This window comes from Esox lucius, chromosome 7, assembly GCF_011004845.1.
Source record: "Esox lucius isolate fEsoLuc1 chromosome 7, fEsoLuc1.pri, whole genome shotgun sequence".
Classification (NCBI taxonomy): domain Eukaryota; kingdom Metazoa; phylum Chordata; class Actinopteri; order Esociformes; family Esocidae; genus Esox; species Esox lucius.
The window spans coordinates 24,513,104-24,527,880 of record NC_047575.1 but is presented as its reverse complement, the minus strand read 5'-3'; the positions used below and the strand labels follow the sequence as shown (position 1 = coordinate 24,527,880).

The following is a 14,777-nucleotide window of genomic DNA, read 5'->3' as shown; positions in this document are numbered from 1 at the left end:
CTACTTCAACTGTTTACGGAGGAGCCAGCTTCCCCCTTTCTATATCACCCGATCTCCTCCTCTCGCTCTGCTGCCCTGAATGCCTAACTCTGCCCAGCCTTCCAGCAGCATGGAAACAGGGGAGCCAGCTCATTGGTTGAAGCTGTGGTGTTGCCTTGTTGTCAATGGCTGTCTGTGATGGGCAGGGTACAGGGGCGTGGTCCAGTGGTAACCAGCCCCTGAGGAGGCTTGGCATAGGTTCATAGTAACAACCAGAGCCCAGTCCAAAACAATTTATGTAAATATTATTTTCAGTAAAATGTTGTCACAACAATTGTTGTAGCATAAATAGGCCCAAAGGGGCTACATCAAATGTTATTGTCTTGTTAGCAATATCATCTTTAACACAGTTACTTGGACTCCAGCTTACAAAGGATAGCTTCTTCTCCAATGCAGCATGAGGAAAAATCTCCCAATCCAACTGGAATAAGTTGATCATCGATGCAGAACCAACTCTATTCCCATTGAAGTGATGAAATTACAAGAGAAGTCTTTGAAGCAGATCCAAAAGCACTAGAATATTACACTGTCATTTATTTATTATGGTACAGGTCAGGTTTCTGCAATTGGAGCTGCTCATAAACGCCCCTGCTAAAGCCCCTGGATATCTGCATATTAATATAATGATTGTCTATTTTTTGTTTCTTAAATAGTGTTTATCTTCTGCTTTTTATTAATTTATGTTGAATTATACATACAATTAAGTTGTTTTGTCTCCAACATTGTAATCCTTTTTGTGACACACTAGATAATACTTTCTTGTGTCTGTGTCCAGTTTAGGTAAATATGTCTTGCCTCCAACATTTTCTCATCATATTTGCAGACATGTTGGTAACATTAGTTTGAATTAAAAAAAATTATGCAAGATTAGTAAGTCAATATCCACATCTGTCAGTATTCCTACTACCAGAAAGGAGGAATAGTCACGGTTAATGAAATATTCAGTTAGTCAAATATATACTGGTTACTGCTGGCAAGTGGATGAGAGTCCACTCATTCAAGAGAAGATTAAATATATTTACAAAATTAATTGTCACTTACAAGTTATTTGTCTATAAAACGCTACATAAAGTTAGGCTGTGTAATCTAAAGGCAGTTGAGAGTACAGACAACGGTGATTTAAGTAAATAGCATATAGCTGGCTAGCTAACTAGTTTCTCCAGACTCCTCCATCCAATAAACTCAATGTTATGTGTAAATATTGTCTTCTAGTTCTGTAGCCCAGTTTTTCTAGCTCTTTTCTCACATAAAAGCGGATGTTAGATTAGAACGACATACACTCCTTCACGCGTTTATGTAGTAGCGCTCACTTTCTATCGGTTGTTTTAAAAAGATATAGGTAGAGGTTATTGGTTACTGGTAGGGATGTGCATTGGACAATAGTTGATTATACGAATAGTATGTGCTATTGCTCGAATATTATTTGGTTTCCCTTTATAACCAGTACTATTCCAACAATAACACACATACTATTCGGATAAGGAAATCATGTCCAATTCACATCCGTACCAGTAACCAATAACCTCTACCTGTCGCTCTCATTCTCCATCATCACTACCGGTAACTAACCTTGTTTCCTCTTTTTCTTTCTAACAAGCATCAAAGCCATTTTCTATTGTTTCAGATAATTTAGTATGGAAATGGGTCTGCATCAGGTTACATAAATGCCCGCTCCTCAAAAGCCCTTGTTCTGGCCTCAGAATCAATCACTGCCAAAAAATATGCTTCCTCAAAAGTAAAAAAACAACAATGGGATCAAATTCAGGCATAGTGTGATTATTAGAAGAGGACAATGAAATTGCTTTAAGTCATTACAAAACAGTGTTAGGCTTGTTCATGTTTGATTATGTGTATGAATTACAACCCTGTTTCCAAAAAAGATGTGATGCTGCGTAAAATACCAATAAAACCAGAATGCATTGTGCAAATCATTTATCCCTACTTATGGAAACTACATGTCCATTTTGAATTTGATCCCAGCAACACGTTTCAAAAATGGTGGGACAGGAGCATGTTTACCACTGTGTTGCATCACTTCTTTTAACAATACTCTGTAAGTGTTTGGCAACTGAGGAGATCAATTGCTGTAGTTTTGAAAGTGAAATGTTTTCCCATTCTTGCTTGATATAAAATTTCAGCTACTGAGCAGTTCAGGGTCTCTTTTGTCATATTTTTCATTTCATAATGCGCCAAATGTTTTCAATTGGGACAGGTCTGGACTGCAGGCAGGCCAGTTTAGCACCCAGACTCTTTTACTATGGAGCCATACTTTTGTAATACATGCAGAATGTGGTTTGGCATTGTCCTGCTGAAATAAGCAAGGCCTTCCCTGAAAAAGATGTTGCTCCAAAACCTGTATACATTGTTCAGCATTAATGGTGCCTTCACAGATGTGTAAGACACCCATGCCATGTGCACTAATGCACCCCCATGTCATCACAGATGTTGGGTTTTGAACTGTGGGCTGATAAGAAGCTAGGTGGTCCCTCTCCTCTTTAATCCGGAGAACAGAGCATACATGATTCCCAAAAAGCATTTCAAATGTTGATTCGTCAGACCAGAGGACAGTTTTCCACTTGAACTCCATCCATCTTACATGAGCTCAGGCCCAGAGGAGGCAGCGGCTGTCCAGGGTCTTGATTATAAGTGGTTTCTCTTCTGTTTTTAATGCAGTACTGCCTGAGCGACCGAAGATCACGGCCATCCAATATATGTTTTCGGCCTTGTCCCATCCGTACAGACATTTCTCCAGATTCTCTGAATCTTTTCATGACATTATGCACCGTAGATGATGAGACAATTCTTAAATTGTTGCTCTATCTTCCTGTGCCATCTTTCACAGTGGTAAACTCCTCCCCATCTTCACTTCCATTGCTGCTTACCGCTCTCTGTTCACTCAAATCTATTCCAGCAAATCTACTCTACACTCTACAACTTTTTCCACCATGGAAGACAGCTTTGTTTCTATTGCTTCCCCTCTAGCATCTCTACATGTGAACCTAGGAGCCATGGTCAGTGGGTTTGTATGAGATCAAAGCCACTACAGATGAGGAGGACTGGCAGTGTGGTGAGTTAGTCAAGGGACCTGTTCTGTGGTCACGAACCCACAATCAGGTCACAACTGGTAAAGGATCAATGGATCAGCACAAGCACGCACGCACGCACGCACAAGGACACATGGACTAGGGCTGCACAGTATGGACAGAAAAATCAAATTGCTATTTATTTGCTAGACACTGCGATTGCCATTTGATTTGCAATATGATAAACTAAAATTAACATGACGTTTTGATGTGGTTTAGAGCAAGTCTTTGGTTAAATAATGTGTGATTGACCCTGTTATTTCTCTAAGTCTGGATGAGTGCCCTTTTCACAGAATTTGGGAATGTCTCCGACCGGTTTTTTCAAGAGGTTTTTGTGAGTGTTTATAGCCTGTAGAAACGTTTTTCTGAAGGATTATTTTGTTACGCCATTTTCTTCTATGATCTATAGCCTATTTTTCCACTTTTGCTATAGGCTAATCAATCAAATATTACCCGTTTTTGATCGATTAGTCATATATTGGTATGACAGCATATTTAGAGTTAAATTACGTCTTTATTAATACTTACAATAAAATAGGAAATTCCACAACCCAGTCATAAAACAGTTCCGCCATTTTGATTTTGTCAAAAGACATCTTTGCCATGCATTTTTCATGCCAGTCCCTGTGGTGCTCCCTCATGTTGAAACAAGTTTGTTGTGATCGCGCGTGTAGTTCTAAGCACCGTTCCGGGTTTTGCATATTACGCCTACATTAGATTGTGTCATCACTTTGGAACCCGAAATATTCAAATATATTATTTTTCGTCAACAAATATCACCTTGACCTCTGGGTTCATTTTGTTAGTCAATCCTCTCCCTAACAGTAAGCCCTACTCCGCACTATTATTTCGCAGTGCGCTCTACGCCGAATCGTGGATGTTTATAGAATTTGCTATTCAGAGTGCCTGCAGCTAACATTGTCTCCCCGACCAGCACGTGTTATTACTTGATTGGGTTGTGGCTTTTAATTTCGTTAGATAAAGGGCCATCATGGAATTGGGATACTTTAAGAATACTCCCTTTAACTCCCTTTTAATAAATTGGTACGAGTGCGAGGCGTGATCAGTACAATGTATTGTATAGTTTGATTGACCGATTCCAGACCTACAGCTGGACATTTGAATTGTAAACGTTTATTGTCTTAAAATAGCGAATGGTAGGGGAAGATGTGTTGTAAGAGCGCTTATAGATGTGTGTTCACTGACATGATCGTGCCATTCAGTTGCCAGACTCCAACCATTATTCTAATAATCTGAATTATTATTTTTAAGAAGTCAAACGGATTCTAAAATCAATATGATTTTAGCGAAGATGGCACACCTTTAAAAATAATGAAAAAAAAATGCTATTTAAATGTTTAAATTGCGATTTCAATATGATTTCGATTGATCATGCAGCCCTAACACGGACACAATACAATGTACATTCTCCTCCAGAGAGCTTTTTCTCCTCCAGAGATAGAAATAGGTTCAGATCATTTATGTGCGAATGTATAACCTACAACTAGTACTTGGGCAATTTCACAGTGACAGAAAGCAAGGTAAAATCCACCACACAACCATGTGCACAACTACTGTGACACAGAATATTTAGTTGGAGTTGAAGAACAGTGCAGATCTCACTTAGGCCATCATAAAAATGTTAAGTAGCTGCTTAGAATAAACATTAAAAGATTTCTGCAGTAAGAATGGTAAGTCAGTTATGACTTTCAAGTTGAAAAATGGCAATCTTATAGAATGTATTTTCTGTTGAATTGTTCACCTTACTTCGGTGAGTCTTAACACTCCATGTCTGTAGAGGATATTCTAAATTTGAGAAACTCTAAAATAATCTACAATGTACAGACTTACTTAAATCTATTCAACATGACTATACTACAAACCTCTCCCCCTCCATTACATTACCCCTCACACTAAATTGGCCCTTTTATTGCATTATCCCACATACTTCTTCTCCTTCCATTACATTTCCCCACACACTGCCTCTCCTTTCCCCTCTACTCCCTCTGCCCCCTTTCCCATCACTCATTTCCGGGAACAGCTCCAGAATCACTTTGTCCCCATTTGCTGTAAGACATCTCTGAAAGGCAAACATGCACATCCTAATGCCCAGATCCATTCTAACAACCATCATTAAACACTCTTTGGGCATTATGTTTTACTAAGCTGCCAACACAATGGAGCAACAGAGCAAAGGTAGAGGACCACAGACCAGCTCTACAGAGCGGGACCACAGAGCGGGACCACAGAGCGGGACCACAGACCATGCTCAGATGACAGGAGCCCACACTGGAGCAGATCTGTCTGCTAGTGTTATTCAACAGAGGTCCAGGATGGCTGATTCAGCCTCCAATGGCGCAGTGTGAAACAGTGGCATAATGACTGGCATCACAGCAGGCAGATCAGTCTGACACACTGCAGGCAGCTGTACAAGATTGGCACAGCCTCTCAACACAGCATTCCAAAAGCCGCAAAAGATCCAAGTCAGCCTTCTTTGCAGTGACTAAGATTAATGTGTGTCCACGCCTTCTGCTGCTACATTAAAGGCTATACTCTGGCTCTTACATAATCTCTCTCCTTTGATATTTGGCTTCAGCATGAGCATCATGTCACTCTGTCCACAGAAAGTGTATTTAAATGTTATAATATTATAGTGGAACTGGATGGTTGGCTTAGGCTTTGTGCTAAAATGAAGATAACAGGGATGAACAGATATCAGCCAGCCAATGGTCTCAACCATTTAGAGGCAGAAACAGTAATCAGTATGAGGCCGTTGTTTTAAAATGGACAACTATTTCTGACCATCTTAGTTCTGTCAAGTTAAATTTTCAGCACAACATTCATTTGGTCATCACTGTAACTGACTGGATCTCACACCTGAATTTCCCTCCATCTAAAGACAAACACGGATGAAGAAATAAAAAGATACAGTAAATAGACTATTATTATTATTATTATATGCCTTCAGTATGAGGAAGCCTTAGGGGTCATTAGTCAACAGTCTCTTATGTTAATATTTCATTAGAGGGTCTTTGTTAGCCAGCTAACCTCTTCAAACAAGGAACAGAGGCTATGACATTGTGTTATTTTATCAGTACTCCTGCCAAAGGGAGAGCATTGTTTCAACAACAGGCTGCTGGAGCCTTCACAGTCCACTGACCCTTCCAGATGGTCTGTTTTCATTAGGCCACCAACGTCTGTCTTTCTCAAATGTGATCAGGTCTTATATACACGGTATATCACGGTAGAAGCCTGATGAGGGCATGAACATATGTTCATACTGATCATTTCCACACATAATGTATGAATAATCCCTAATGACCATTTCCCTGTAAAACGACCAGAACCATGAAAAACTCCACATGATCACATTGAACTGGTTAATAAATAAGGATCAATACTTCTGAAGGGGGGATAGTGCTTGAACATGCAAAGGTGGAGCATAATGCATTATCCACCCATTTCCACCTATTCTGAATACATCATAAACACAGACACACAATTACATATCCATAATGATGTCTGGAGAGTACAGGGACTCATGATGTCATCTTATGACAAGGTTTAAATCCAACAAACGGAGGGAGATTTTACTGTAATTCGGAAAGTTACACCGGGACTGTTCTTCAGGTTAACGTGTCCTGGTTAAAAAGGTTGAGCATAGATGTGTAGTAGTTCTATAGAACAGCGTGGTGTGTTTAACTTTACAATCGAAGGCATTTGTTTGGCATTTAAATGTGAACGCTGCGCGAGTGTCCATGTTACCATGGAAGAGCCCTCAGGGTGAATCCCTGTGTGAGAGTCCAGCGTGGACAGGCTCTCTGATCAAGTCACCAACCCAACAGACACAAAGCCTTTCCTTGGCTGACAGATGTTTTCCCTAGTAAACCCATTTGACCAGACAATATGGTACTTAATGCTTTTAGCCTCCAATCACCTTCCCACCGCTTAACCCCCCTCCCAGCATCCCTCAGCCTCCCACCACCTCATTCTCACCCTCTCTCACACCACCTCTGTTTTCCTCAGCCCCCTCCCTCCCTCCCTCACAGAAGGCAGATTAACAGGGACCAGTACAGCAGTACAAAGGACAACAAGCTGTTACATAAATGGGATCCTCTCTGGTGATCACAACACGGCATGGCTAACTCATTTAAATGTGTGCGCGCGCATGTGTGTGTGTCCACGCGTCTTCATCAATCCTGCACCTCAGTTAATTCAGCTTTTTAAGCAGTCAGTAAACATCACACACACCTTATTGTCTACAAATTTCTCTAACCTTAGGATGGACCAGGTGCAAAATGAAAAACAAGGTTTTTGAGTAAATATCTACTACATCTTAATGAGGCCGATTAATGATCAGTGGTGGTTTTGCTGAACACTGACCCAGCTGCTCAGCTCTCAGAAACCACGAAAACCAAAGGAGAATAGACCGCATGAACAACAAAGGGTGTAATGGATTAATAATGCAATCTGACAGCATGTGTCTGGTTATGACAGGCCAAGGAGGTCTCCACAATCCACCAGGTTAAATGCAGGAAACGCTGTCCACAAGTTAATTAGCATTATGACAAAGACAGTTAAATGCCAAAACAGTCCTGCTGTAAAGCCAAACTCAAATGTAGAAAGGGTGTCTGCTCTAGGCAGATTTATTGATGGACATTAATTGGGAGTCGTGACAAAACACAGTTTGCTCAGCTTGTGTGTGTGTGTGTGTGTGTGTGCGTAGTAGTCCTAACAAGATCCGACATCGCAGCTCAGGGAACGGGGTGGGTGAGGGATGGAGGGGGAGTGAGGAGAAAAAGAGAAAGACGGAAGGGAGAGAAATAGAGGAACACAGGATAGAGAGGGACAGATAGAGGGACAGATAGAGGGACAGATAGAGGGACAGATAGAGGGACGTACACGGAGGATAGAGAAAAACTGATAGTTAGAAATGTGCGTTAGACAGAGGAGGTGTTACGTACTGCTGTAGAGGGTGTCTATCCAGGAGAGTCGAGGGAGGTCACGAGTGCTCAGGGGCTCCATCCTCCAAGCAACGATTCCTTGTCAAAAAAGCCCTCCTTCTCCTCTTTCTGCTCAGTGCTCTTCCTGGGTTTATTCAGGGGTTCTCACAGATGAAAGGCGCTCATCATTCCAGGGAACAAGAGATAAAAGCCTCCAGAGGTCCAGCAGGGTTGTGAAATGTGCAGAGCAGGAGAATGAAGGAGTACGTGAGTGTGTGTGTGTGTGTGTGTAGTCCTCGGATGTAGCGCTGCTTCTCAGACTGACAAAACAACAGGATAGAGACGGCCCCAGCCAACCGTTGCTAGGGAAGAGAGAAAACACTCCCTCTCTCTGGCTCTCAGTCAGTCGCTCTCTTGCTCGCCCACTCCCTCCCTCTTTTCACTCCTCCTATTTCTGGAGCATCAGTGTATCTCCTCTCACTCTCCTCTCTGCTCTTCCAATCCACGCTCTCCTTCTCCCGTTCCCTGTCGCTCCGTTTCTCTGCCAGAGCCGGACAGTCCATGTGGTGACTGTGTGTGTTGTCTTCTCTGAGAGCGACGGGAGGATGTCCGTTAAGAGCAGAAACAGCCCGGTTCATGGTCGGACCGGGCCACTCTGTACCTCATTAACCCAATCTCCTCCGGCGTCAACGTTTGTTAGCCCCGGGCCTCTGGGATGCCAGGCATACGCATGAATCAGCTGTTCTCTGGTTCTGCCAGAGTTAGGGAGGGACGGGACAGAGAGGTCAGTGGGCTTAACGTGGTAGTGTGTGTGTGGGGTGGAGGAGGGGAACAGAGACGGAGCGGGAGAAGGAGTAGTAGAGCGGGAGAAGGAGTAGTAGAGCGGGAGAAGGAGTAGTAGAGCGGGAGAAGGAGTAGTAGAGCGGATGGCTGGACAGAGGGTGGGAGGAGGAACAGACATGTCTGGGACAGATTGAGACTGTCATTTGTAACCACCCACTCCCTCAGCAGACCGGACAACAAAACATTTATACACGTTCAACTAACTGGATCCTTCGCTATGGGGGCTTTACATGTTTTAATGAGCCCATTAGGGTTGTTCAGGCTCGTAGCAGCAGACCAATCGGACGACATCAGGGTTTTAACATTGAGGAATCACTGTTGGACAAGCCCCTCCCGTCCACAACCACAGCCAACCAATTAACTGTGTGTTCACAGATCTGAAAGTCATGTGTCATAGCTACAACAAAGCCCCTCTGAAGTGCTCCCGGCACCCCCCCCCCCCCCCCCCCCGCAAGATGGGGGAACATGGAGGGATGTGCTTGCCAACCTCCATCAACTCCTGTTCTGCCCCCCCCCCCCCCCCTTCACGGATGGAGAAGTGAGGCAGAACAACTTCAATTAGAGGACAAAGCCAGACGGATCCCCTAGACAGTTGGCTTGGAGCATGGCTCTTTGTCTCCACTAGAGACAGGGCCTATGTACCGCAGTCTACTGAAACTGGCATGTGGGATGCACACACACACACACACACTCCAGAGAAAAGTGGCGCTTCATCAATGATGGATTGACGAAGAGCACAGCTTTGATCACCACCATCCTTTGTCTTCAGCCTAGGACAACATTCTGTCACAGCCCAGCCTCAGAACATCCAATGTTTCTGGGTGTGTCCCCCAGGGCATCAGGTGGTAAGACAACAACCACCTCCCCCAACACACACACACACACACACACACACACACACACACAGAAGGCAGGGCCAAACAAAGAACATACTTGAAGTGCTCGCCTTCCTGTTAAGTCACAATCCTGCCACATTTAAATATGAATGGCTCTTCCTACTGTGGGGTAGAACAGGCCATTAACGGTGTCTCCCTGTGTGTGTGTTTGTGTGTGTATTTGTGTGTGTATTTGTGTGTGTGTTTATTTGTGTGTGTATTTGTGTGTGTATTTGTGTGTGTATTTGTGTGTGTGTGACCCAGCCCACTGATAGAGTTGACCAGATGGCCGTTAGAATGGCCAGCCCAGTCACATGACCATACAAGCGCCTCTCTGGGTCACCCCGCTACCACACATGACCTGTCACCTTCCCACCGGAATCTCCTTGTTCAGTCCCGTCACCCCGCCCCAACCAATACGGCCCGGCATGGCCAGGGAAACAACCGGCAATACCAACATCAGGAATGATTGAACTGCTAAATGAATGAGGGCAGGCGGAGATTCTATGCAAACAGTGAGTCCGTCTGGTGCACTACAACTTAGCAGTGACCCAACCTCACGACCCTGCAGGATGGTAGGGGTCATGACCTCAATAGACCACTCCAGTGTGCTGCTTGTCTTGCTAAACAGCCGACCATCCTGGGACCAGGCTGTGCGGTGTCTGTCAACACACCAGACCAGCCAATCACCACACTGCACTCGCCTTTGTTCTACTCTGCCCAGAAACCCCATGTACCTGCTCCCCCCACTCCTGTCACCCCACTCCAGCCCCACCCCGGGCCCCGTCTCCCGGGGGAAGAGAGGGAGGAGCCAGAGAAATCTGCCAATGCTTCTACAGTCATTTTAGTCCCTCGCCCGTCTCTTTGGGTCAGTCAGTCTCTGCCAGGGAGGTGGTGTAGATACACTGCCCTACAACACCCCCACCCACTGGGCTGATGCTCCCTCTGTTCGCCCAATGCACCCCTGGCAATGTGGTTGGGAACTATGTGAATTCAGTCTGTGTGTGTGGATGTGTTGGGGGGGCATCACTTACATACACAGGAAGTAGGCAGCTCTCTTTCCACATCACTGACTCCATCACCAGGAGAGACAGACAGAAAGAGAGATTGAGAAGAGACGTAGCGATTGAGAGAGAATGAAAGACTGACGCACAGAATGAAAGACTGAAGAACAGATTCAGCTGTGTCTTACAGACAATGGTGATGAATGAATAGTGTTGGCTTTGGCTTTAGTCTAGAGATTGAACTTCAGATTGACTATTTAAAACAAAAACAGAAGATAAAAGCAAGGCACACATCCATGAAATCAGCTATTAGAATAGTGCTGATATTGAATCATCAAGATAATTCACTAAAGGAGTATTTCTGATCCCAACAGTAATGTGGTACACATTAGATAGTCAATGTGTCTGAGTTTCTGGGCTGGGGAAGGAGGGGGATGCCTTGATTAAAGGGGATGCCAGGGCGTTGTCTGGTGCACATAATGGCAACCACGGTTCACTGTAGATAGAAATAGGGGGGACTTGGTCCTAGACACCAATCTAGCATGAGTTGGGTTAGAGATAGAATGTTGAGAGGGGATCACACCCTAGATGTGAAACCCTACAGGGAAGCTGTGAGGACAGGCAAAATGAGCACATCCTAGATGTGAAACCCTACGGGGCAACTGTGAGGACGGGCAAAATGAGCACATCCTAGATGTGAAACCCTACAGGGAAGCTGTGAGAACGGGCAAAATGAGCACATCCTAGATGTGAAACCCTACAGGGAAGCTGTGAGGACGGGGAAAATGAGCACATCCTAGATGTGAAACCTTAGGGGGTAGCTGTGAAGATGGGCAAAATGAGCACATCCTAGATGTGAAACCCTACGGGCCAGCTGTGAGGACGTACTTAGTGAGACCTGACAGTTAACCCTCCCCTGGATGACATGCTCCGAGAACATTCTTATAACCCAGAGTAAACAACAACCATATCACCAGACCACAAGACTACAGCCATATCACCAGACCACTAGACTACAGCCATATCACCAGACCACTAGACTACAGCCATATCACCAGACCACCAGACTGTTGACAGGTGTCCCACTCTGCTGTCTGTGGTTCTGCTACTGCTCTGTGTGTTGGGGAGATTCCTGTAGCAGCTGTGGCCATTACTAACAGATCAGTTAACAAGAATCATGCAAGGCTTCATTTCTCATAACTGTGTGTGTGTGTGTGTGTGTGTGCGCACGCATGTTTATTTTTTGTCATTTGAAATCACTTTGATCTATCGAGGTCAAATTTAACATCCTCTGAATTGTGCTGTGACTGGGTAAAGGGTGGATGAGGATGTCAAACACACACTGGTTTTTCTATCTTTGTGAGAACATAAAACCTAGAAATCCATGTACACTATCCCCTAGCCCTTAACCTAACCAAACCTCAATAACCTAAACTTTATACCAACCTTTAACCTAGCTCTAAACGTTAACCTTCAGTCATAATGGTGGAACCAAAAATAACTCCAACACTAACACTAATCCCAACTGTAAACAATTCCCTAAACCTAACCCCTAAGCTGGAAAATGTATATTCCCTAGAGGTGAACTGACAGAAAAGCTAGAGGGACACACTTTATTTGATTTGTCACACTTTATTATCATTATGGGGTTTTGGGTCCCTCTAGGTACAGATGGACCTGGATCACACAAAATTGGTCTGGAGCCTATGAGCCTAACAAGACCCAGGCAGGGGTAAACTCTGGCACTTTTATTAGTTACGTGAATTCCGCCTACAATTATATCTGATAAAAACCTAAATCAGCTAATTGCCAAATCTAGAGAACAGCTTTACTTTGATCCCTTCATTAGCCTGCCCACTATAATGGAGGAGACAAAACAGAGGAAAGTTTACGCTAAGCACGAGCGTGGTTAATATCTAACAGATTGTTGAGTTGCAGCTGCCACTGAACAACTGCTGAAATAGGCCTTTGTAAAATAGAAATACAACCGCAGGAAAAAACACACTTCGGAAAAAGTCAAGCGGGACTGCTAACAAAGACAACTGTCTGTAGCTAGACAAACAATAAAAGCACTCGGCTGAACAAATAGTGGGGGCACTGTTCTAGTTAAATGTGAGCTTTTACAGTAATTAAAATGCAATGCCGAGAAAACTATATACAATTACATCCCTATTGAACATCACTGCATGTCTACTGAACAAAAATTTGCACCTTTGAAAACCGACAGTAATCACAATGAAAACAAACATTTGACCAAGGCAGGAAACACAGTGGGCGAGACAGCCACGTGTACATACACTCAAGTGTACATACGAAATCAGCCAGACAACAGCCATGCCACTTTACTCTTCTTAATAACAGATGTCTGGTTCCATCAAACTGCTGTCTGACACTGTCTGGATGCTGGGGGCCTTGGAGTGGGCCAACATTGGCAGCCAGGTGGCCAGCTCCAGCACCTTCTGAAGGGAATGAGAATCAGATGGAAATAATCCTGACAGGTGGTGTTGATGCCACAATGTGCCCCAGCACAAAGAAACTCACCATACTACAGCATCACTCATAACACGGTCAAAAGAGAGCCCCATTAGATCTGTCACATTGCACCTCCGGAAATGTTTTGTGGAGATATCAATCACAGTGTGGTGGTGTCAGAGTACAGCTTCATCCTGAGTCATTATTCATCCGTCTTAACTTAATGTTAAGTCAGTTATGTCCGGAACTTAGACGGTATTACTTGCTGAGGCTCCAGGCCATATAGCTACTGGTCACTGCTGCGGGTAGAGATGTTCTTCCTTGAAATGTCCCAATTACATATTCCCCGTTTCTCCACATTAGCAGTCACTCAGCCGCCCTCTAGTGGTCTGATTCTGCCAACACTGACTAAAGCACCCCAAGACAACTACAGGCTCTTATCAACTGAGGTGCGGTTTAAAATATTTAATCTTAACCCCACCATTCCCAGAGACAAATAATCTATATTTCATTTCATTCATCTTCATGACTCTTCCATCATACTTCATCTAACTTAAAATTGTTTCACAATATTTTATTGTAGGGGAACCAGGGATACAAATAAATCACAAAACATTCTTGAGAAGATAAATATCCAACTAGTCATCAGTGACAGCAGTGTGATGTTTGTAGTTGGTGAGAGCATCTACTGGAGCATCATACAGTATTGTATATGACCTGGAAATTCCTATGACCTTTGATCTTCTTGCCTGCTAACTAACCGCCAAAAGATAATATACACTTATCAGCCATAACATTATAACCACCTGCCTAATATTGTGTAGGTCCCCCTTTTGCCACCAAAACAGCCCTGACCCATCGAGGCATGGACTCCACTAGACCACTGAAGGTGTGCTGTGGTATCTGGCACCAAGATGTTAGCAGCAGATCCTTCAAGACCTGTAAGTTGCAAGGTGGGGCCTCCATGGATTGGACCTGTTTGTCTAACACATCCCACAGATGCTCAATTGGATTGAGATGTGGGGAATTTGGAGGCCAAGTCAACTCCTTGAAGTTGCTGTTGTATTCCTCGAACCATTCCTGAAACATTTTTGCTTTGTGGCAGGGCGCATTATCCAATGCCATCAGGGAATACAGTTGCCATGAAATTGCTTGATGGTCCAGTTTTGATGCTCACGTGCCCATCGTAGGTGCTTTTGGCAGTGGACAGGGGTCAGCATGGGCACCCTGACTGGTCTGCGGCTACGCAGCTCCATATGCAACAAACTGCGACGCACTGGGTGTTCTGAAACCAATCTATCAGTACCACCATGGACTTTTTCAGCAATTTGAGCTACAGTAGCTCATCAGTTAAATCAGACCACACAGGCCAGCTTCCCACATGCATCAATGAGCCTTGGCCACCCATGACCCTGTCGCCGGTTCACTGCTTTTCCTTCCTTGGACCACTTTTGATAGGTACTGACCATTGCTGACCAGGAACACCCCATAAGGGCTACAGTTTTGGAGACGCTCTGA

The 14,777-nt window shown here is 44.1% G+C and overlaps 1 protein-coding gene across 5 annotated transcripts in view; it reads right to left on the bottom strand.

Moving 5' to 3' along the window:
* Nucleotides 1–14,777, bottom strand: part of abr (ABR activator of RhoGEF and GTPase) — a 147,952-nt gene that overhangs the window by 116,280 nt on the left and 16,895 nt on the right. The window contains exon 1 of one of the 5 annotated variants that reach the window (XM_020048273.3): nucleotides 8,087–8,457. The exons of the other annotated variants lie outside the window; for them this stretch is intronic. Within the exon in view, the coding sequence (XP_019903832.1) occupies nucleotides 8,087–8,147 (61 nt within the window). The 5' untranslated portion in view covers nucleotides 8,148–8,457. Of the gene's footprint in view, nucleotides 1–8,086; nucleotides 8,458–14,777 lie in introns of those variants that run through there. 5 annotated transcript variants of the gene reach the window in all.